Here is a 24,682-nt window from a genome sequence, read left to right as displayed (position 1 = left end):
CTTGATGATGATCTAAGGAGGGTTTGTCTTGGGAACATTGGATTAACCCTTTAAAACTGCTGGTGCCATAAGAAGAGGGAAGGGAAGGGAAGGGAAGGGAAGGGAAGGGAAGGGAAGGGAAGGGAAGGGAAGTCTGTTTTTCAAGACTGTGTTCCCACGTATTTTGTGCTTTCCTGACTGTATCCTTCACTTTCCTGCTCCTGCCCCTCCCATCACCCTTGCTGCACAGTAGCAAGCTGGGCAAATATTAACTACGATAAGAAATGATTAATGAATTATCAGTTACCATCAAATTGCATAATGCAAAGAGCTGGACAGCAAGGAAAAATACTGGCTGCTGTGTTAATGCTATTATATTGGAGAGAAGGTAGAGGCAGAGAGTAAGTTAAGAGGCTGCTACATCTGCTGCAAATCCTGAAACATATCTTATACTCTGGCTATGCCAGGTAATTCCATGGTAAGTTGAGCGTAGATATTCATGCAAAACTCTGTGTTTGATTTGCGTGCAGCAGCCATTAAGACAGTGCACAAAAAAATCCCATTTTTGCCTATGCAAATTAAGGGAAGAACCACCAATAGCAACTACTTGTGCACAGCTGGGCTGTAACAGCACGTACCTGGAGAGGAGCAGGGCTCCTTGGGCAGGAGGCTCAGGCTTGACCCCCTTTCATCAGCAGCATTTCCAGCTGGTTAATGAACAAACACTCTGAAAGCTCCTCATGAGGTAGCCAAGAGATTTTCCCTGAGAAAAGCCAAAGCCTCACAATATCAAGAGCTGCCCTAACAAGTTCCTCCAAGGCTAAACTGAAACTAAGAGGTGATAAGGTCGATATTTTCCAGTGGTGTTGCTTAAAATATCCAGCAAAGTCAATAATAATGAAGACAACCACTAATTTGGATTACCGCATTGAGGTGTAACTACCTGACATGGAACTTTCATGTTTGAAAACACAGGCCTCAGCCATATCCTTGTGGTTAAATAGTGGTTAAAGAGCAGACCTGTGCTGGTTTTAGGACCTGACCACTAAAAACAAGGTATGGAAAAGGCTGGAAAAGCATCGTGGGCACAAGAACTTGCTCATCTAACTCCCTGAGAGAGAGCTGTTCCCTGGAAAAGGGCTGGGTTAGTCAGAGAAGCATGGAAACTCCTCTGTGGTCCAGGTGCTCCCATCTGGCTCTGGAAAAGAGAAGTTTGCCAGTTGTCCCTTCTCACTCCCTCTGGAAATACAAGTGCCAGCAGCTCAGCCGCTGACTTCTTTTACATTTGGACATGGATGACATTGAGTGGCGTATCTTTAACAGCTCTTGCTTTTCTAGTTAAGCATTAATGTTTAACGAGATCAGCCTGCAGTTGCTCGTTAGTGTGCAGTGCTCCAGCTAATTAATACATCACTGGGAAAGCCAGTCTGGGAGAGAGAGCAAGTGCATTCCTGAGGCATTTCTCAGTCTTTAGAAAAGAAGGGGGGGGGGGGGGGGGGGGAGGGGGAGAAGGGAAATTTGGGCAAAGGGCTCTTCAGAGAGGAGGAATAAAAGGAATTGAGCCCTCCAAATGCTTGTGCATCAATGGTGAGCTGACTTTCTGTGAAGAGGATGTCTCTCACCACGCCACCATCCTCCTGATAAAAGATGAGTATGTAGCCCACAAGAAGCAGTGCTGGCGAGGCAGCTCGAGTGTCAGAAAAACACATCGGCCCTGACAGCCACACACAATTTCCAAGCAAGGAGAAATAAACAAACCATCTTCTTGTCCCCCTGCATCCCTGCTAATTTCTTTTACCAGCTCACCTCCCGCAATGGGGGTCACAGGGAGATCAGGAAATTCTTGTCAGCACCTGGCTTGAGGCTGCTCCATTGCACTTCGTAGGGCTGATGCCTGCTCAGCAGGCAGGGATTTTTTTTTTTTTTTAGAAATCATATGAGCTGCTGCTAATTCTCACAAATGTAACGGGTTTCCCATGCAATTTTAATTTATTGCATGCACAGTCCCCTTGCCTGCATCAGGCGATGATTTGTCGGCCTTGCTGCTGAAGATAACATCCTTAAAATGCAACTCCAGTACTTTCTACTGTTTCAGAATCCTGCAGGAAAATTGAAAGACCCTTTTGTGCTTACCTCAATTCAAATGTCAGCACAATTTTCAAAACAGAGAAGTACATTTGGAGCTACTGGATGAAAAAAATTTAAAAATCTGAGGTCACCCTTACTTCAAATAGTGTTTTAGAGACGGGTGTTCAGGGTTTTTTACAGCTATTTTAGAATGTGAGAATGGAAAATGTAATTTTTTCTTTCTGTAGGAAAAGACAGCTACATGGTGCAAACCCTCTATTTGTGTGTAATATGAAAGATCAGGTGGGGTTGTCAGAACCACTGAGCAGAAAGTTTAGTTTTTAAAAATTTGGTCTTGGGAGTGTTGGAAGGAAGCAGAGAAGTGGGTCAATGTATGTATGGCAGATTTAGGGAGAGGACCCAGCTTTTAAAAAAAATGTGTCTTGCAGTTGCTGACACATAAGAGAGAGTTATTTGGTACGGAATCATACATGCTTTAGGATTAAAAATAATAACTATATGTGAGCCACAACCAGCAGCATTATAACTGGAGTTGCTAATACTGCTAAATTCAAAATGTTTCAGAATTGTGGATCAGGCTCCTTAAAATCTGAATTAAAATGAAGCAAATTAGATTCTATTTATGTGCCTTCTGAGTTTCAGGGACTTTATAATTTGAGCCTCATCACTCACTGATACTGATGTAGAAAAAATAAAATTTAAAAAATAAAGGGGGAGGGGAAGAAAAATACAAACTGCTGCACACCTCATAGCATAACATTATTAAAAATCACATGAGTTGGATATGGAGGTCCCAAACAAAAACTCAGCCCATGTAAACCAATTGTTCTTCCACCTCTGGATCCAGCTGTTTCTCCACTATGTAAGTGGACAACATATTTAGGATGTTAATATTCAAATGTTGATGCTTGGGAAAACTGAAATGAGCAGGGAAAATTAGGAACTTTGGCAGAGCAAGAATGGAAAGATTTTCACTGCTACATATTAAATGTGGAAAGCAAATGGAAATTGTGTTCCACCACCTTTTTCATTACTGGTTAAATGTTGGTGGATACAAAAAGAAAATTTGCTACTGTTATTGGAGATGAAGAGAAGGAGGGAAGCGAGAGTGGAAGAGAGGTCCACAAGTCCAATAGAGGACAGCTGAGAACAAAGTTCAGTGGATTCTTCAGTACAAAAGATCATCTTCACTTAACCTCTGCTGTGAGCATCCTTTCCACAGCAGGAAGTAAAACACTGGTGAAGGAAAATTCTAACACTCATTGGACAACTACATTATTCAAGAGAAAAAAATTAGTTTCATTCACTTTTAGTTTTAAATCTCATAGACAAAATCACTTATGTACATAGATATGTTAATGCAAGCTTTCTTTTCAATAGCCATAAGGCCTGAGTTGTTGGAATAACTGGAATCTCTTATCATGATTGCTAATGGATTTCTCCTGGCACCAGCCTCTGAGATTAGGAAGTTCCTCTACTGCCTCTTATCAGATGAAGAGCTCAGAGCCAAGCTCCAGGATGACTCAGCAAGGCTGGAGTGAAATAGAGTTCAAAATGATTTTCAGTGGGACAGCAAAGACCAGATTTAAGCAGGAAACAATTTGGCTCATCTTCTTGGATAGATAAGGAAAAGTAAAAATGAGTAAGAAACAAATAATGTCATTATTGTACAGAAATGCAGTAAGAGCCCCTGTTCAACTGAGACTTGGAGGAACTGAAAAATAGAAATAGTAATTTTGAGTAAATTACTATTTACTTGTAATGCCCAGCAACTAAGTGTGACTTCTGCAACACCCAGATGGTGTTTACACAGGACTGGAATCAGAGACAGCATCACTACAGCCATCAAAACCTGACTAATGGCCATATTCAGACACTGATAATTTCTGAAATCACTGTACCTATCCATGGAGCCAGTTACTTTCTCTTCTTGCAATTGGTTGATAATGAATCAACAGTAAAAGTATGAGTACGGAACAAAGCACAAGAACTTTAATGTAATCCTACACGCATTAAAAACCAATAAATAAACAAACCAAAAATACAAAAAAAAAAAAAAAACAAACAAACAAACAAAAAAAATACCCAGCAAGACAAATGGATAGCTTTTCTACAAAATTCTTTCACAACAATATTTTATCATCACTTGACTTGACATCATTGGAACTTGTCCAAGGGCAAACTTAAACATACCCCTGGAAGGACATCACTATGACCTGTGAGTCTGTCTACCAACAGTGCAACACACAAAGTCTTCAAGTCCTCTGATGTCCTAAACTTGCAACTCTCTTTCTGCCTCCCCTACTAATTTGGGTTTTTTCCATGACACTGGTGTTACTGGAATGATCATAGTATGATGAAGTTTGTGCATTACTTTCGGCTCATGCTGACACAGCCCATTATGCAGAGGGAGTCATAGAATAATTTTGGTTGGAAAAGATCTCTAAGATCATTGAGCCCACTGTTAATCCAGCACTGGCAAGGCCACCACTAACCCATGTCCTCAAGTGCCACACCTACACAGTTTTTTAATCCCTTCAGGGGTGGGGAACCCCTCCACAGCCCTGGGCAGCCTGTGTGGTCAGGGCAAAGATTTCAGTGAAGAATTTTTTTGTAATATTTGATCTAAACCTCTCTTTTTGCATCTTGAGACCATTTCCTTTGCCCTGTCACTTGTTCCCAGGGAAAAGAACTCGATTCTTACCTGACTACCACCTCCTTTCAGGTCGAGAGCAATAAGCAATGAGCAACCCTGATCCTTCTTTTCTCCAGGATAAGGACAGCTGGACTGCTACTGCTTCTCAGGGAAACTTTGTGATAGGGAGGAGTGGAGGCAGCACCCTGGGCAGTGCCCAGCATGTGGGACCACTTCATCTCACAGCTTACCCTCACTTTTAAGGAGTGGTGTGCAACAGCACACCTGGAATGAGCTTTTTAGAGATTGAAAGATGAAAAAGCAGGAATCCTCTTCCCAAATGATAAAAGCCAGCATGGTTTTAGCAGAGCACTGAAAATCCCCTCCTCTGAAATGAACTCGGTGGGAGTCTGGTGTGCAGCAGGGGAGGCTTCAGCTCAAACACTGGGGGTTGTCACAGCCCAAACAATCAAATGAGGGACTTATCATAGGAAGTGACAGGCAACCTCAGCTATAAGAGAGGTCATCAGCTCCATCTAAACACTTTCTTTGAAATATATCTACAAGGGAATAAAAACAGGATGGCAAATGACTCAAGACTAAATACTCCGACATATCCTGCAATACCCTTTGCACTCTCTTTTTGACTCCAGGAAAAGCCAGGAAGCTGAGTAGCAGCCCCATTTCCGTTCCCTTTTCACCTCCCCTCAAGAAGAGTGACTTTTAACCTTATTATTTATATTACCCTCGCATCTGCAATTAGGCACCGCGCAAACACGCGATCTGAGGGAAGTACCTGGCCCAAGGAGCTCACGGATGGGCAGCGACGGGGGAAGTTTTAGACCGGATGACAACCCCTGTGACTGGATGCCACAGAGGCGGCCAGTCGTACTGGCCAGAGCTCGGCTGGATGACACCGAGCCCCTCCTGCGGTGGGTGACACAGAGCAGACACGCGTCTCTCCGCGCTGCCGGCAGCATCTGCCCCGGGGGCTGTCGCCCATCTGGCTTCCCAGGCGAGGCAGGTCAAGCACGGAGGGGGCGAGAGCATCCTCCCTGGCAGCGTCCCTTTCTGCGGGGGTGGATGCAATTAGCCGGAGTCGTTAGAGCTGCCTTCGTGGCTTTGTTAGAGCTGCCTTGGTGCCTTTGTTAGAGGCATCACTCCTCCCATGAAGCCCATTCTGTGCGTGATGGGCTCGCTCTGCTCCATCAGGGTTTTACCAAGGCCAACTGCTCAGTGGGGACGCAGTAAAATGAAGACCAAATACAGCTTGAGCAGCAACTCTAAGATTTCTGATTTTTTTTTTTTTTTTTTTTTTTTTTTTTTTTTTTTTTTTTTTTTTTTTTTTTTTTTTTTTCCCCGCAGTTCCAGCCTTTTTTATCTCTCCAGTAATTCCTCCCTTTGTAGGCATCCATCCTGGGGGCCCATAGGCTGAGAACCTTTCATCCCTTTGCAGCTAGAAAGCAGAGAGATGTTTATTTTCTTCCTCTATTCTCAGACTTAATGAAAGCTTTTAAACCCAAATGGCTGGAGATTCACACCTCTTCCAGAGTATATCTGAATTCACTAAAAGCTCTTAGGTTTCCTGTCATCCTGTGAACATAAACAAAGTGCACAAACAGCCACACCTCCCCTTGGAAACTGAAAAAAAACCCAAAAAAACATAGAGAACTAAAACCAACATGGAAGACCTTTGGCTAAGAGGTTGAGTAACAAACACACGCACGTGTACACACACACACACACACACACACACACAGAGCAAACCCCCCTCTACCTTGTTGGAGATTCAGTCCCTGCACTGGAATGTGTAATACAAGCACAACAGCTGCCTATAGCACTAATCTAAGGAAAAGGTCAAGGAAAGGTATGTATCCAGCATTCGTTTTGAAATACTCTGTAAGGAGAATGTGGTGACGGTTTTTTTTTTTTTCCTTTCTAATGCCTTTAGCATACTTCTCCATGGCCTTTTCACATTCATGAAACCAAAAGAATCAAGCAGGGTTCTCTCTGGTATTAAAGATCACACTCTGAGCTGGGCCACTTTTGAGTTTTTTTCGAGGAGGAGAGAAGGTATAACTTGCTCTGGACAGAGAGTTGTTTAAATATTAAGCAGTGGAATGTAGTTGCACTTTCTGCATGGGAAGGGTAGTGGCAGTCTTGAATGAGGAACAGATTAAATTTTTTTATGTTTTGAAGTCAAAAGAAACTTGCTAATGGATTTGAGTGACAAGGGAAAAAATGGAAATTTTTAAATTACATTCAAGGGAAAAAAAACTAGATTGGTGCTGTACTTGGATAACCTTGTCTATGGACACTGCCTCACTCTGAGACAACATTTATCAAAAAAAAAAGAATTCTCTAAAGGACAAAACCCTATATCAATAATGTTAGAATGTAGCTTTTCTCTTCTTTAATTTCTTCAAGAATGTGAAAGGAAAACAGTAATCTTTGTAACTCATATATTGACAGCAAAATGTTTAACATTACAACCCAAAGAAGAAAAGAGTAAATTCACAGGAATTACTCAGAGAATTGGCCTAAAAAGAATTCCTTCTCCACCCCTACTATTATTATTTTTTTGGTGGTAGATTATTTTTGTAATAGGATTAGCATTACCCCTCTTGGCTTCTGTGCAAGTGGTGAGTTCACCTTGCCATAAGCTGTTTCAGTGTGAACAGAGAAAAGAGAATTCTCAAATCCTTGAAGTATTTTTTAAAGAAGTCTCCTGATGGCCTATTCTTCCTACAAAAAGAGACATATACATTCATTCATTCATTCATATTGACTTATGATGGAAAGATTCTCAGTAAAAAGGCTGTCTCAGATCCTACCAGTGAAACTTCAAGGAAAAGGTCTTGGAAGAACTTCATGGACTACAAAGCTTTTGCCATGTTACAGATAAAGAAAGGTACATACTCGAGAGCCAGCACTGTTAAAAACTGCTCAGATGGGTTAGCTAAACCTCCCTCGCTTTCCCTTCATTTTTTCTGCTTGACAAATCTGTCCCACTTACTTTCACTCTTGTCCTATTGTTGGGGGTGATGCCTTTACATAACCCAGCTCTGCCAGAAAAAGTCTCCATTTGGTGCTGGGAGAAGCACAGAGGAGTCCTTCAGGATGAAAAGTAAGAAAAGCAACTTATTCCATCAAGCTAAAGAGCAGTTCTTCCAGAGGAGGCAGGCCATTTGCATGCCATTTGGGTTCACTGGGAGGGAGGCCTTCCTTTTTCTTCCATTCCTGCCTCCCAGTCCATGAGTGAACTGAAGTCCATGGGGCTGAAGACGAGAGTCTACATTACACTCCAAATGCATTAAGGATCCCTGCACATTGCTATAGGCCATCAGAATAAACCTGGCAGTGCTTTGAAGTCTGTAAACTGATTCCTAGATAACTGCTCAGAGTTTCTCCCCTCCCCATGCCCCAAACAGCTTTTCATTTGATGTTCTGGCACAGAGCTAATCTGAGAAAGGATCAGAAACTCGAAGCTATTGACAGTAGTGACAGGAGTGTCTCAGTGTGACAGCTGATTGAGCCCCTCTCACATTTCACTGACAAACTCAATTGCTCCAGTAAATCGAGTGAAAGTCAATACAGGCATCTCCTCCTCAAGCTCTGGGTACATCCCCCCTCCCTGAGCTTTACTGGGGGCCCCTTATTGCTGCCAGCACTTGTTGGACCCATCTGAGACTCATCCCTCTGTGGAGACTTGGACCTGCAACTCAGGGTTTGGGGTTTTGAAGGCAGCAATGCAGTGCTTACCCTACTGATAAAAAGCCTGGTTTGTCTTACTTCTCCCTCTTCACCATTTTCCTTTTTTTCTGTTGTTTTCTAATAGAGACCTCTTCTGGGAAATCAAGTTTCACCCTATGTCCTCAACCCAGGCAGACACCGTAACAACCAGGCAATGTTGGAGGTGCAGGAGAGTGTTGTCTGCACATCCAGCCCTCCCCAAGCAATGCCCATATGGCAGTACACATTGGGGCTGAAAACAGGAAATACAGGTCTGTCTCTGCTGGCTTTTTCTGCTGTAAATCAGCAATAAAAGCCAGCTGCGAGGAGTAAAATCTTATAAAGGTAGAGGAGGTGGGAGAAGAGGCTCAAGACTGTTGCAGATGGCAACCTTGTGTTAGTCCTGAGTAACCAGGCAATTAAATCAGTGACTTAACAGGCTTTTTCCACACTGTAATTGTGAAGCACGGGTGTCTGTGGTCCAGAGCAAGCAAACCACAAAGCAGACTTTGCAACATGCATGGGGAACCTGAATTTTCACAGAATAAGGCACAGGGAGATGGGGTACACGGTGAAGAACATATGCAGGCTACTGTTTGCAAATGGAAATCAAATAGGCTGACATTACCAATAATGAAGTGTGAGGCTGGCATGGCTTCTCTCTCAGATTTCAGCACGGTTTATTTTTATAGAGGCAGCTTCCTCGTGCAAAGTGTTGGCAAACAGGCTGCTGGCAGGGAGGTGGGGAGAGGGGCAGCAGAACAGACAAGGCTTCTTGGGGAGGACACAGGACATTCCCCACCTGCTGGGAAGGAGCACTGAGCAGCAGAGATGGAGCTCCCAGAGAAAAAAGTGACATTTCTTAGACACAAAGGGCCTAGATCTAGGATGGTGAGAGGAGCAAGGGAAGATGAAGGAGCAGAAGGAGGAGAAAGTAAAATGGTGTTGAGCAAGTATCAGGTGCTGAGAGGGCAAGGGTTAAACATGACAAGCTCGAAGACAGAGCTGGGCGAACAAAATAACAAGCTCTTTGTTGCATGAAGTGGTATGAACAAGTAACCAAAGACTCCCCTAACTAAATATACTCCCCTGTCCCCAGGTTATTAGAGAACATCAAACTTTGCCTCTACTTACCCCATCCAGCAAACAGCTGAGGACACAAAAGCTACACTGTCCTGCCTACCTTAAAAAGAAATCAACTGGAAGATTACAACACCTCCATCCCAGAGCCATGCTCTGATGCCAGGATCAACACACAGATGGTCTGCCTGCCCTGCACCCTGGCAGCTCCGTGCCCTGCATCTGGAGCATCCTCCAGGCTTCCCTGCCTCCTGGCTATGCATGGACACATGTTCTCCCAACCAAATGACCTCATCTGGACTGGACTGAGCCTTCCAAGTCAAAATAAATACAGCACATAGGAATTGGCAGTGATTTTCAAAGACTTGAGTTAGGTCCTTCTCAATTTTCACTCAGCACTTTATACATTTTTTTCTCTGCTATGAAATTGGGGGCATTTTATATTCCCTGCTCCAATACATATTTTATAAACCTGCCTCTTATGCAGTTAATATTTTGGTTCCAAAGTTAACTGGTTAAAACACATATTAATAGATTTGGCATGGAAATTAAAAAAAAAAAAAAAAAGCAAAAGAAGAAAAAAAGGCAGGTGAAAGAAATGTGGGGGGAAGAAAAATAGCAGTGGTGTTTGGAATGGCTCTGGAGCCAAGACAGCAAACCTGGTCTTTTTAATAGGACCACCCAAGTGAGAAAGACCTTAAGCTCTTACTCACGTGTGTTATGTTCACTGCAGTGTAATTCAAAGTCCAGAGGGGAGTTAGAAAAAGTAGTAGTAGGGTTTATGAAGGGCTTAGCAGATGAGAGAAAATGCTGGGCTCCTACCAAAGGCCATTCCCAAATTTGCTAGCAGAATATAATATGATCTCAAGTCTGATTCAACAAACACAGGAGCAGGAAGACTGTGCTGCTGGAACAACCTGTCACTGACTGCCTGGACTTTGTGTAAGTCAACCATGGTTCAGCAGCTTCTCCTGAATATACGTGCTGGGATTTTTCCAGAGGCAACACCACCTCCTCTAAACACATTTCTGAGATCCAAACCAAAGAAAATCCCAACAAACACCTTCTGAAGGCACCCCTTCTGAAGGCCTCTAAACAGAACAGCATTTGAGGTTGTGGTATTTTGTCCAAACAACAACCTATACAGGAATCCTAATTATTTAAAAATAATTACTTAATTCAACACCAAACCTTTATGTGCTATGAATTGTTTAGTTGGGTTGGCTGAGTCAGATCTAAGGTTCATTTCCAGGTCATAATTAAAAATATTACCAGTGAGGGAAATGTTTATGATGTTATAAGTGCCAAGATAAGAGAAACTAAGAAGTAATAAAGGAAAGAGGAGTTTAGAGAGCCACTTAGAGAAGTGGATGGAGATAGAACAGAGCTCCCAGAAATGGCAAAGCTGGCTTCTTAGATTACTTGCTCCTATTGCTTTCTCCAGCCCAGCTGAAACATTCCCATCAGCAAAATCCTGTCATTAGGTTTAGCGATGGCATCTCCAAGGACAGAGCAACAGTCATGTGCATGTATCAGTATCCCTTCTCTCTGGGATTACAGTTTGTATCCTAGCCTCTAGGAAAGAGGATGATTGATGTATAGCAGTAGAGGAAGGAGGAGAGAGACTATCAGGAGGGGCAGGAGATGGCAAAATCTGGTGCCCAACATGAAGCATTTAAGCTCTAAACTTCTGGGGGGATATGATCCTACCCTGCAGTGTTGCTATTTTTTTGCCACAGAATTAAAAAGAAGGACTTTTCCTGGTATCACTGCAGGCCACAGAGGATAAATCCAAATGACAGGGCTTAAGTTATGAATATGGGGAATTAGAGATGAGAAGCAAAGCAGCTTATAATGACTCTCCCTTTTGCTCTTTGGATCGCAAGCTTCAGTATTGATTTTGAAATGCTCTGTCTTCATCCTAACAGCTTCTTGAAAATGCAGCTTGAGAGTTTCTTCACCTTGCAGCCTCTTCAGCATGATTTGATAACGATAAAAAGAGAACACAAAAGCTTTTGCATCAGGTATTATGATATTCATTCATTCATTCATTCCCTTGTTTTCTAAGCACAGCCACTGACCTGCTGGGATGATGTTGAGAGAGAGATTTCAATTAACTTCTTTTTGAGGTAGCCAGTGTTCAACTCAGAGCCTTTATTCCCAACAGTGTCAGTGCAGGGAGACATGGGTGCCTTGACAACACCTCATTCAGTCAGTCATCTAAAGCCCAACCACAGGAGTGGCCTGCAAAAATCCTCCAACAGCTCCAACTTTGCTGCACCAGGTAATGCAAAATTCGTGTAAAGTGGTTACCACCTCCTTGTCATCTTGTTCACAAAGATATTCAGGCAGCCTCAGGATACCCCCAACACTACAGACAACACAAGTATCCATATCCAAATGGAAACTTTTGTTTTCCCCCGACCAACACATGACATGGTAAAAGACTGAGCCGCTCAGTGAGTACTGAAGAGCACATAGGGTTGAGAAAGTTAATTTTATCATCTATTCTGACCCCAGCTTTGAGGTGAGGCAAACATATTTCCCACTCAGATGCAAAACATTTTGAGCTCTTTTTAAAGTGCTTAACCTCTACTACCAAAATAGCCAAGATGGGCATATTTGGTGGGACAAAACACCAGGCTGCATTCCTCATAGCTTTTTCCTGTTTGCTCTCAGTGTTGTGCAGGTGGAGTCTAACTCGTTCCAAAAAGGGAGTGGAATAACTACTCTGTCAAATAATTCCTTGGAGAGATAAGACTGAGAAGGAAAACTAAGGTGAAATAACTTGGCTGAGTTTGTACAGGAGATCAGTGCTGGAGAATGAGAGTCAATTTCCTGGCCTCCCACTCCAATTCTCAGCTGCTGGATTGATCCTGCTGTCTTCCAAAAATGAACTTCACTACTCAAGGAGAGACAGTGAGGTTTCCTGTGGATTTTCACTTTCCTCACTGTGTTTTTCCTCAACAAAAGAAAAGCCATTAATATTCAATCATTCCTGCATGTAAGATGCAGTTGCTAAAATGGTTTTGCACTTAACAGCCTCCAGTTGTAGACTAAATTGATGACACTTAAAACATGCCCAGGAGCCATAGCAGAATGATCCTATTACAGCAGTGCCTTAGTAATGTTGTGTTAGTTAAGGTTATGTTGGCTGGTTCTGAGGGTTTATAACCCAGCTGTGAATATATTCTCCAGGCTGGGACCAGTTGCCAAGGGGATTTATTCCTGCAGCGAATCATATGGCTCTTTGGGTTTTTTTTTTTTTTGTTTTTTTCTTTTCCAGCTACTTTAGATCACAATTTTGTCTGTTTCTTTTTAAGATACAACATAAAAAGGAAAAGTATAAAACATCCCTCTGTCATGAGGCTAGTAGGAGCTGTACTATATTGCAAGTTAGAGTTAACCCACCTCAGGCAATGCCTACCCCATGCCAATATCCAAGTACTCCCCAGCCTTTAACATGAAGGATATCAGTGCTGCTTTCACTGCTTTCTTTATAAGAGAGCTGAGGTTTCCCAGGAATTAAATCATGATTGGTTATGTGGGAAACCTGTGACAGACTGAGCATCTCTGAAGGGTGAGCCAACTCCATAGGCACTGAACCTCCTCTTTTTCCACCTGCTTTAAAGACTTTTAAACTACAGCTTGAATGAATTCTCCCCTGCACTAGGGATTTTTTTTTTTTTCTTCTACAAAGACCACTTTGGTTACAGTTCTATTTGACTCAGAGCTTTCTGAATGGTTTCCAGGAGGTAAAGTTTTAAAAAACTGATTTGGCCTATATGAGGAGACTTTAAACCCAAGGTACACACATATCTACTGTCACTTACCAAACAAGACTCGTGTGCAAGAACTAGAAACCCATGAAGTGGGATATAGTAGGGAGTAAAAGGACATAAGGAACAAAGGCCTATTTGGATGGAGCAATGCAAAATGTTCCTCTCACCATGGTCAACCCGACAGCAGAACAAGCTCCCCAAGAGCCAGAGCTGATGGAAAATTTAACTGAATGCATTTACCATGTATAACCAGTGTTAGAATCAAATATTTGATGAATGCAGAGCAAACATTTTGGGTTCAATTCCAGACAGATGACCTGCTGAAATATAGGACCTGAATTTCATCGTCTTGACATTGACTCCGGTACAATGTCAGTGAAAGGAGGGTGCAACCTGCCACCATTCTGCTAGGGTTGCATTTTGCACCCATCCTGACTGAGACAGCCGTGAAGTGCTCCACAAAGCTTCAAGCATGACACTCCAACCAACAAGGCAGGTCCTGCTCTCCATCTGCCACCCTCCACAAAGCCTTTGCTCTTCCCTTGCACCTCACAGCTCTCAGCAGCTCTGAGCAGGCTGCTCAGTTTGCATGAACCTCAGAGGAGATCGGATTGGGATTCACAGGACATCTGTTATCCAAAAGGTGGCTGACTGAGGCTGACCCTGCCGTGGTGTCTTCACATGCTGGCATCTGCTAAGGATAACAGGACAGAGCGGGAAAGGCAGCAGAGGTGGGGCTGTTCAGCCTGGAGAAGAGAAAGTTGTGTGGAGACCTCATAACAACATTCCAGTATGTGAGAGGGGCCCAGAGGGAGGCTGGACAGGGGGTCTTCTGCAGGAACTGCAGTGATAGCACAAGGAATAAAGGGTACAAGTTGTAAAACAAGAAATTTAGGTTAGCTATCAGGAAGAAAATTTTTACTGTGAGACACTGGCACAGATTGCCCAGGGAGGCTGTGGATGCACCAACCCTGGTAGTTCTCAAAGCCAGGTGGGATAAGACCTTGAGCAACCTGGTCTGGTGAGAGGTCCCTGCCCATGGCAGGGAGGGGTAGAGAGTGGATGGTCTCTAAGATCCATTCCAACCCCTTAATGTTCTATGATTCTGTGATTCCATGACAGGCAGACAGAAAATCAGAGAATAATGAAGAAAATGGTCCTTCTTATATAATTATCAAATGGGCAAGACCAAATCTTTGCCCAGGCCTTTTCCTCATCCATCTGCATGTTGTTCCTGCCTTGGCTGAGTCTCCTGACAGCAGGTAAGCTGCTAAGGCAGAGGGTATGGGATCACTCTTTCCCTCCCCATCTATGCAGAGAGATCAGTGAAAACAACAAAACAGTTATTAATTCTCCCTAGGATTTCAAAGCCTAAGTTCCACAACACAGCATTTTCTTCAGCTGCTTTAGCTCTCTTTTAACATGCTGGTATGTGTTTGCCTTTGAGGAATATAAATGACCCTTTCAAATTCAGCATTTGAGGCCAGGGATGACAATTGATAACAATAATATTTTTCATGTTAGCAACACTTTTCATTCAGAGAGCTCTCAAATTGATTTTCAAAATAGTACACCTTCCCTTCATCCAGCACCAAAACGAACCTGCCTCCAAGGTGGAACAAAGGACCCATCAATGCAAGGTGGCAGTACACAGCAATTTAGGGCAGGAAGTCCAGAATTATATGTCCCACCGAAGGCAGAGGGTCAAGTAAAGTTGGCTGAAAGCATATCCTGAATAAGACCCTGGACAAAACATCATCACCAGCTCCAGCTCAGGAGGGAAAGTGCAAGGGGATCATCACTCACTAGAAAAGGTCAGAGCCCCAATCTTTACGTCCTGAACAGGGGCAGGGCACTGTGTTAATGCTCACATTCAGAAGGGCCTTAAAAGAAAAAGAAAAAAAGCAATTTGCTGACTGCACTTCTGAAGCCTTTGCTGCAACAAAAAGAAAGGGCACTATGAGTTTTTTGGTCTCTCTTTTCCAGTAGAAAGGAAAGGTTCTATTGAACTTCAGTCTACACTGTGCTACACTTTACAGGAAGCCCAACCCACTCTGAAATTAATATGAACAGTAAGAGGAGACCATAAAGCGGAAAACTCTTGAAGTGAGTACAAGACTATTCATAAAATGAGTGAGAAAAGGAAATAGGTGATTATAAAAGGTCATTAGAAATGTCAGCTTACAAATGGCATTGTGTGAAGGGAGGTGTAACCCACTGGAAGACAAATCTACCACAGCTGAACTTGCAGAGGACACCCATAACTTCAATCTCTTTTGTTCAGGGGTTTACATTTAGGAAATTTCTTTCATAATACTATCACTGCAAAACTTTCAGAAATCCAAAGAATGGGGACTAATCCACCCAGCTTCCATTCTCAACAGATGAATTAAACTAAAAAACTTTCCCAGCCACCAGGAATTCAGATACTCAGCAGCAGATCCAGCAATTACCTGAACACAACAGCTGTATGAAATGGGAGGTCCTGAGAAAAGGCATCTGAGACATCTGTTACTCAAACACCTCTAGTCCCCAGCCAGATCCCACAGACAGGATTCCAGCTTCTATAACACGTTTCTGAGATTAAATTTTCTGCAGCATTTTGGTTCACCAAGTGAAACTTCTTTCCCCTTAGAGCACCACCAGCAGCAAGTGAATGGACAAGTGAAGGTGATCCGACTTGCTAAGGGAAACATCTGTGTCAGGGAAAGGTGAAACACCCTGACGTGGCAGGAAGAACAAGATGCACAAGCACTGCTTGAGTATTTTGAACACTAAAAATTTAATTGGTTAGATAAATGTTATAAGGTTGCTTTTAATAGGCACCAGATCCAAAAGGGATGTGTTTATCAGTGGTGCTATATATAACATTTCTATGAGTTCTCAGTGACTGGAACACTTTCCTACAGTTCCAAGTTCTTTGTATGATCTTCTACCCTGCTTTATTATACCAGCAAAGTATTTTTAAAAGCCCTTTACTGCCCAGATACCACAGACATTTAACAGCCTCTCTCTTTAAATTTTACTTATTGTTTTAGGTCTTTATAACTTGTGCAGAATCCAATGATTTTTTCAAGCAGAGGTTCAAACTCTGCCGCAAATGTGGGCACAGGAGATGGTGGACAACACACACTCACTCCTACCATTCTCTCCTCTTGCTTCATTCCACCCATGTAATTCCAAGTTAGTCAATGCTTTCACTTATTTTTATTACTCTTATTTCTTTTAGCTGAGAGAAACATTAACTGAGGGGGTGTGATCCAGATTTGCTTAGATGAGGTACGGGAGCCTTTGCACTCCTTCATTTCATGCCTCAGTGCGTTTCTTGCTAACAAGTGTAAGAAATGCAAGGGAGAGCCACAAAGGCTAAGGTAGATCCTCCAAAATTTGGTCTCAATCCTTTGCTATGCCCTCAGCAGATATAACAATGCTGGCTGCCAAAGGAACGTAGCTCTGACACAATTCAGCCCAGAACAGTTACCTATTTAAAGAGGAGGGTTTATTTTACACACGTTTCACCCTCCTCCCCTACAACCTCCACGTCCTGTTTTTTTTAAGATGGGAAATTATCAGTAGCTCTGAGCATGTAAAATTTCACAGCAGCTTACCAGACAATTTGTATTGGTCCCTTCATCTTTGCTGTTACTTTTATTCTTCTATAAATTCCTTCAACCATTGAACAATGTTATTCCCACAACAACTTTGGCAAAGGTCAAAATAACGTGTCAGGTTTGCTCCAAATTTCTACTGCTACCGGCCAGGTAATGAAGAGCTAGATGGAGACAAAAGATGTTTTCCTTTCCTTTTCTGTCCTAAAGGATTTTGTCCTGGAATTCCACACAGTCAGTGAAAACATTTTAAAAAGTAATTAAGGTGGACTTTGTGGGGTGAGAAGGTTGTGGAGATTGGTTTCAATCCAGTACTTAAGTCATTGTGCTTTTTCTGAAACAATAACAACATCAATGGATAGCACTGCCTCACCTTTTAAAAAAGAACATGAAACTGCTAGGGAAACCAAAATAATTATAAATTAAACTACTGTTTACTCTCAGAAGACCTCTGGTGACTGAAAGCTCTATTCTGACATATACATGTATCTACATAATTCTGCAAACCACAATCCAGTACTTGGAGAGAGAAGTTTGACTTCTCACAGCTGTTTTGCACAAGATGAACATCACTGCATGCCTCACCTCAACAGTGCAGTGTTTTCTTCAAGGAATCCAGAAATCCTCAAAAAGTGTCCTTGATTTAGGCTCTGCTAGGTGCAACTGAAGTCCCAGGGAGCTAAGCTCTTGGTTAGTCTCACCAGCTGTTGAATCCTGCTGCAACCAGGATCTTAAAATGGATCTTAAAATCCTATCCTTGCAAGGACTGCACATGCATTAGATTATACTGAAATCAGCTTCAGTTTGAAAAGAAAAACAAATTAGCAGACAAAGAAAAAAAGTCTGAGAGAGATTATTTAATCCCTAACACTGAGTTCAACCTTTGGAAAGAGTCAAAATCTCGTGAGGCTTCAGGGGAAAGGAGGACACTCAGATGAGGCCGAAGCAACCCACAGGGGAAGCTGCCTATTTCATTTCTGGAACGTGGGCCATGTGAATCTATTTTTAGCTTTGAACTGAGTTCCTCTGCCTCCTGCCAGAAGTCCCGAGCCCTGTGCTGGTGCAACGAAAGCAATGGCTCAGCCATTCTCTAATAGCTTTTACTTCTTAATAAAGAGCAGCACTTAGGCAAAGGATGAGGTTACTGTTGGAGGGGTCATGATTAATAATGATTAATTTGATCCTTGCCAACATGAACTGGATCCACCATTCACTAAATAATTACTCTGCAGCATGGATACCATTTCCAGAGCAGGCACATGTTTGTCATATTAAAACCAAGACCAAACACAGGGAAGGAAAAGTGGATCTGACTTCTCAGTAACACTTGATCTCACAGGAACCACCAGAGAAGTTAAGCAAAGAGGTGGGAAAAAAGGGAAAAAACCCTATAACAACAACTGCAAATCAAAGTATCAAAGCAGTTAAACACTGATGAGGCACCCACCTTTTGGGAGAAGCAATGGAAAGCAAATAAAACTAAACCCTCAGAAAGGAAAGTTGCACGTGCTGAGGATATGGTGGACTATGCTACTTTTGGCTCTTAACCTTATGCATAACTCTAATATGCACATTATTTGCCCACCCACACATTTCCCTCCTGTTCTTAAATTACATTTTTGTTTTCCTCAGAAAGCACACCACTGAAATTGCTCCCTGGTTCTTTCCTTCTTTATGTTAGTATGCTACTTGGCACAAGGAAATCCTAGTCCAGGACTGTCATTCTTAAACAACAATGCATCTCAAATAATAAGGAACATTATAACTTTATAAGATTATGGGGAAGCATAAACTAATGTGAATCTAATAAGCACTCCAAAGGGCATATATGAGCCTTACAATTACAGCAGGATGCTTGTGGTGCAGAGACTTGGTTCTGGGCCTCAGAGCATGGATAAATTTTACTCCCACAAAGCACACAAACAACAAGCAATGGTACCAAAGGCAGACAAGGATATGGGGGTTTTGCTTCAAAAGGTGACCTTATCTGGGAACTCCTCTCCATCATCTTGCTTCACTGACCCAAAGCTTGCTCGAGACCATCCACGGGGGATGCTACTCTAGTTCTTCAGTGCACTCAGCTCTATTCCCTTAGAGGATTTCAAAGCTTTGGTGGGATTTATATTGCACTGTTTACCCTACTACATCATCATGCAGGGTTTGATTTGGACTGGAAGGCCACAGAACACAGATCACCAGTCCCTCTCCTGGTCAGGTGCAAATCCAACAGGAATGCTGGGTTCCTGGTGCTTGTTGTGAAATCCCAGCCCCGTCTAAGCCCATTTGGACTTCTGCCCTTGACAGGTCCAGATTTTACACACTAGTGACTTGCAACATGGAAAATACCATGCAGATAGTTGGTGACTTTGCCAAACTCAGGGAAGCAGGGCTCAGGTCAAGGGGTGCCATTGCTTCTAGAAGCATCCTGGAGAATCACAGGATATTCTGAGTTGAAAGGGTCCCACTAAGATCATTAAGTGCAACTTTTAGCCCTGCACAACCACCCCAACAATCCCACCCTGGCATCCCTGAGAGTGGTGTCTAAACTCTCCTGGAGCTCTGGCAGCCTCAGGGCCCTGATCATTCCCTGGGGAGCCTGGGCAGTGCCAGCACCCTCTGAGGAAGGAACCTTTCCCTGATCTCCAAACTAAGCCCCGTCTTATTCAGTTTCATGCTGTTTCCTCAAGTCCTGTCTGCTCACAAAAATGAAGAGATCAGTGTCTGCCCCTCCTCTTCCCTTCACAAGCAAGTTGCAACTGCAATGAGGCCTCCCCTAAGTCTCCTCTTCTCCAGGCTGAAGTAAGAAATGCTGGTCAATTAAATCCTTGGCAATGAGGATATGTTTTGGTTCAGCTGGGGCAGTGTGTTTAGGATTTTTTTCCAGTTTCCAAATTCACTTGAAGGAATGAATGAAAAATCAGCTCTTTGCAGAACATCACCTTTCACAAAAAATTCAGCTGAAAAGTAGCTGGTGACTTTAAAACCAAGCCTTTAAATAGCTAATGGTATAAAAACCACATACATATTTATGCATACATTCATGCAAATGAAAACTAAGTTGCATTTTCACAAAACTTTACAGAGGCACCAGAGTGAAACACAAAGGAAAATTATTAAAAAAAAAAAAAAAAAAAGGAAAAAATTAAAAAGGTCCCGACAACAGTAACAATAATGAAATCTTTCAAATCTGAGAAAGGGTGCAGGAGGCAGGGGTAGAGCTCTGCAAACCAAACTAAATCCAGTGCACTGTTTTTCCCCTTCACAAAGTGAAACAAGCTGTTCCTAAAAAAATTCTTCCTTGGTTTTCTGGCAATTATTGTCCTGGAGGATTAGCCTACAATCATCAGCAAGTGTTTGCCTTTCCCAGCCGATGTCACCATAGAAGTCTGTGTTTATCTACAAGGCCCAGGGGATAATTTATAAGCTGATCTGAGGTCCTGCATTTGCAGACAAATGTTCCACACTACCACCCACCCTCCTGTACTAGTTTCCTTCCCATCTACCTCCTATCCCCTGAAATATAGACAGGACCCTGCCAGGAGCATGAAGAATGAACTTTATAGCCTTTGAAGCAAGCACTTTCCCAACAGTTTATGTTGATACAGAAAATAAAGAGGTACTGATATGGTCAACACATCATCAGGCATCAAAAATTAGATTTCAGGAAGTAACTGTATGCAAAAAATATTTTATCACAGTTCCAGAAATCATCAAAGAGAATGGGATATTTTTTCCCTCTGAAAACTGTTGCCTACACGCTAATTAAAATATTGCCATTTGTGAGTTTGAGGTCTACTACCCAGAGTTAGCTAGAGATAGTGCTTTTTAAAACCTCTCTGCAATCAAAATGTTCCAACTTTATTTCTGATCTATGCTGCCAGGGCTTTAATGGTGTTTTGGTCCTCTTAAAGTAATTCAACCAGAGTACATCAAAATACAAAAGACTAAGATTAGTAAGAGTGCTTATTTCTACATTAATTTTCCCCTGATGTGTTAGAACCTCAAAATGAGAATATTAAGCTTACATTTGAGAGAATGGGAAGTTAGTCTTTTAAAGAAAGGTAATATGAATCCTTGTCTTGACGGTAAACTGATGATACAGCTCATGACAATTAATTTGAAAATTCTAATAAAAGCACCCAAGCAAAACAAAGCAAATCAATGAAAGACTTAACTCTAGAAAGAATTTGTAAGTGTGACCAACATTCCTCACAACAGAGAATACTGCAGAACATGTACATGGATGGATGGATAGGCTTATAGATAAGATCTGTTCTCAAATCTCAAACATTAACAAAACAAGGTTTTGAGACACTATTATTAATTAAAGTTGATGAACATGCATGTTGAAGGTGAAAAACACTTTTCTTCCTAAGAATTAATCTCTTTTCCTTTCAGGAAACTATCAGGAGTTTCTGGAGCTTCATGGGCACAGTTTGAATCTGCCTCAGGTCTAAATCCAGACACAGGCTGTCCTCAAGATACATTAGAGAGCAAAGTTATTTGGTAATTGAGACCAGCTGCTTCACTCTGCCACATTTAACATTGGGTGACCTGATTTTATAAAATGTTTATGCTCAAACCAAATTTTGTTTCATTTTTGGAAAAAATTATCTCTAGATTCAAACTCATCTTGAGCTACAAAGAGGAGGCCATAAAAACTTTAAAAAAAAAGTTGTCAGGGATGAACTTGGCTAGTCTGAATAAGTGCCAAGTGGTAGGGGGACAGAAGAGACCACCAGCTGGCTGTTCTTCCAAGCACAGTCCATCTCACTTGCAATTACTGAACCCCAAAAGTGATCCCACCAACGTCAGTTTGACCAATTTTAGAATAAGGGGTCATTCATTCCAAGTAATGAATATTGAAACCTGGCCATTGGTTTGTGAACAAATGTCATGAGGAACTCCAATAAAGAACGTCCTTGTGATGGTGTCACTTCAGAACAAAAGCATGCAATGAACTACCACCCATCCAGGCAGCTACAGTAGGAGACCAAAGGTTGCATGCATTTAGCCAGCAAGGAAATGCAATATTCTTTAAGAAAGGCATTGCCTGGAGTGGATTCTTATAAAGAAACAGAATTCATGAATAAATAAACCAGATGGGAATGAGCCAGGCTAGGGAATTAAAATCTCCTAGTGCAATGAATCCCCAGTCTTGCTTGAGGGTTTTTCTACAAGTAACAAACACAAAAACATTAATGTTGTACCATTGTCAATCATGCCAAGGACTCTGTTTGTGTCCAGGAATTCTGATATGCAACAACACAGATCAAATGCACCAGATGTTAAGACATTCTTAGATTTCACCAGTTAAGGTACATATTGACTGACCTGATCTGAGTCTTTCACTTGAGAATTTTTCCCTTTTCTGCAACCACAACTCATAAGCAGTTTTGCATCTCCAATGACTTTTCCCTATAAGAGATAAGGAAGGAAAAACATCAGCACAGTCTGAACCACTGAAGACTAAGAGGCTTGTATTTGTGATCAGGAGAAGGGGAAGAAAGGGCATCAGGGAAGCCTGTGGATTCTTCCTGTGCTGCTGGGAGGTTCACTTTCACAGAGGGGGAGCTCCCAATCTGCCAGGAAGACTTCCCCAAAGGATAATATCCCAGCATTAGGGAAGTCAGAGGCAGAAGGAAAGCAAGGTGTGTGGAAAAAGACAGTGGAAAAGCAAAGCTGAAAAGAAACATGTTATTTTAACCCATGGTTTTCATACACTTACATGAACAGGAACATATCTAGCATACTCACCCAATACCAATACCAAACAGCAGTGACTTGAGGAAAAGCTCATACACTACTTTTTCTGTTCACCTTTACCAGCTTAATGCCATCTTACTTCTAATGTGCCCAGATTTGGTGCAATAAAGTCTTCAGGAGAGACTTGCTCTCAGTAGAACAATGGATCCACATCACCCCTGGTAAACCCATGCCAGGAATCCAAGAGCACACTCTCACCTGACACTGCTGGTACAGACTCCGCAATGGCTGTGACATAGACTCATAGAATGTTTGGTTTGGAAGGGACCTTAGAGATCACCCTGTTCCACCCCCTGCCATAGGCAGGGACATATTCCCCTAGACCAGGTTGCTCCAAGCTCTGTCTAATCTGGTCTTGGATACTTCCAGGGATTGATGCTCAAACCAGTTGAGATTTGCAATGAAACAGAGTCCACTCACTCTCCTTTTACCTGCAGCCAACAGACTGAGAGAAAAGCTGAGCTCAGACATCTTTATTTTTGTTGAAAAACCCATCAGACTGACTGAGTACGATACAAGCAGAAAGGTTCCTCATGTTAACAGGGTTCTTTTCTGGGGATTATTTGTCACTTTGGTTCCTCACCAAAGTATTTTTGTTGCTTATCAAACCTGGACATCTTGATAAAGCACTATGGCAGAAAGGAGTTGGGATTCCAGACCTGGTAAGAATGCTGCTTGAATTTAAACTGCATGGAGTCAAAAAGAGCCAGTAGAGTCCTCACAAATGTATCACAATTACTTGTTTTTCCATAGGCACGCACACAAAGACATTGCCTACTTCCAGACTTTTGCTGTCCACAGTTGAAAAATAAACACTCTTGGCATCTGCTGGGAAACAGAGGCAGAATATGCTCATGTGCAGCCATGAACAGTCATGACATTTCAGCTGGATTAATTTATATAGAAAAGAAGATCCCAACACGGTTAGTGAGTTTAGCCAAGTGGAAATGCTCTGGCCTAAATGATGAGGAAGGGAAAGGGCATGATTAAAAGGAATTGCAGCCATTGCTCAATGTCAGGGCACAGCAGAGAGATCACCCTTGATGGCAGGAATTAAAAACAGGCCGATAAACTTTTGGTCACCTTGGGAGAGTCTGCAACCTGCCAGGTGTGGAGAGGTCTCTTACTTGGTGAGCTCAGCATCTCACAAATCCCAGCAAGGTCAGATAATGTGCAGAAATTATCTTTTTCTCTCTTTTCAAAAGAGAAGCTGGGAAAAAACTACAACACTGAAAAAGTTGTACTGATACCTAATCTGATAACTACCCCAAATGCCTCATGTTTGGGCTGCTGATTAAAAAGTGTCAGACTGAGGTTTTCAGGGGACTACTTCCAACTTGCCTCCTCTGCCTGTGACTCCCATCTGTCAAAGGTGTTTCACTCTTGCCCACTCTTACTACAATCCTTCAACAATTGGGATGTAATCAATTAAAGCTTTTTTTTTTTTTTCTCTCAGAAGTGCTTAAATGGTAAGTTAAAGCAAGAGTATTAAAATACTGTGTTTGAGACAGGAAACTGAGGCACAGGGAGAGACCCCTTTGTCTAACCACAGAGACCTACCTTCTAGACACCCCACAGCATATGAGACAAATTTGAACTATAAAAAGAACTAGGAAAGACTCACATATTTCCCAAAAAGCCACTGGATGCCTTGGGGTGGCTATATCATAAACATACACTTGTGGTAAGGAAACTATATCCACATATGTCTCATTGTGCTCAGCTTGTCCCACTGTCCACTGCAAAGCTGTTATGTCAAATAAGATAATCCAACCTTTTTTAACCACAAGCCAAGGGAAAAATACTCCAATTTTTAGACCCTTCTATGGGTCTAATGCCACCTGAGCTCATGGCAAACCATGGCCATGTTCTTCTGCCCAAACAGAAGTATCACCAATTTTATTTAACAGAGAGACATTACAAGATGTTTCCCATAACCACCTGGAAAATCAAGAGAACAAGGGAAATATGAACCCAAAACTTGAGAGTTTTTTTGTTTTCCTTTGACACTA

General features: G+C 42.2%; 1 protein-coding gene across 2 annotated transcripts in view; it reads right to left on the bottom strand.

Moving 5' to 3' along the window:
* Positions 1-24,682, bottom strand: part of SETBP1 (SET binding protein 1) — a 267,469-nt gene that overhangs the window by 193,924 nt on the left and 48,863 nt on the right. The window contains exon 3 of one of the 2 annotated variants that reach the window (XM_041423538.1): positions 22,239-22,322. The exons of the other annotated variant lie outside the window; for it this stretch is intronic. Coding sequence (XP_041279472.1) covers positions 22,239-22,322 — 84 coding nt within the window. The remainder of the gene's footprint in view (positions 1-22,238; positions 22,323-24,682) is intronic. 2 annotated transcript variants of the gene reach the window in all.

The sequence above is a fragment of the Onychostruthus taczanowskii genome, unplaced genomic scaffold (genome assembly GCF_017590055.1).
Source record: "Onychostruthus taczanowskii isolate IOZ18803 unplaced genomic scaffold, ASM1759005v1 scaffold79, whole genome shotgun sequence".
Classification (NCBI taxonomy): domain Eukaryota; kingdom Metazoa; phylum Chordata; class Aves; order Passeriformes; family Passeridae; genus Onychostruthus; species Onychostruthus taczanowskii.
The sequence above is the reverse complement of the archived record's forward strand: the minus strand, read 5'-3'. Positions and strand labels throughout refer to the sequence as shown.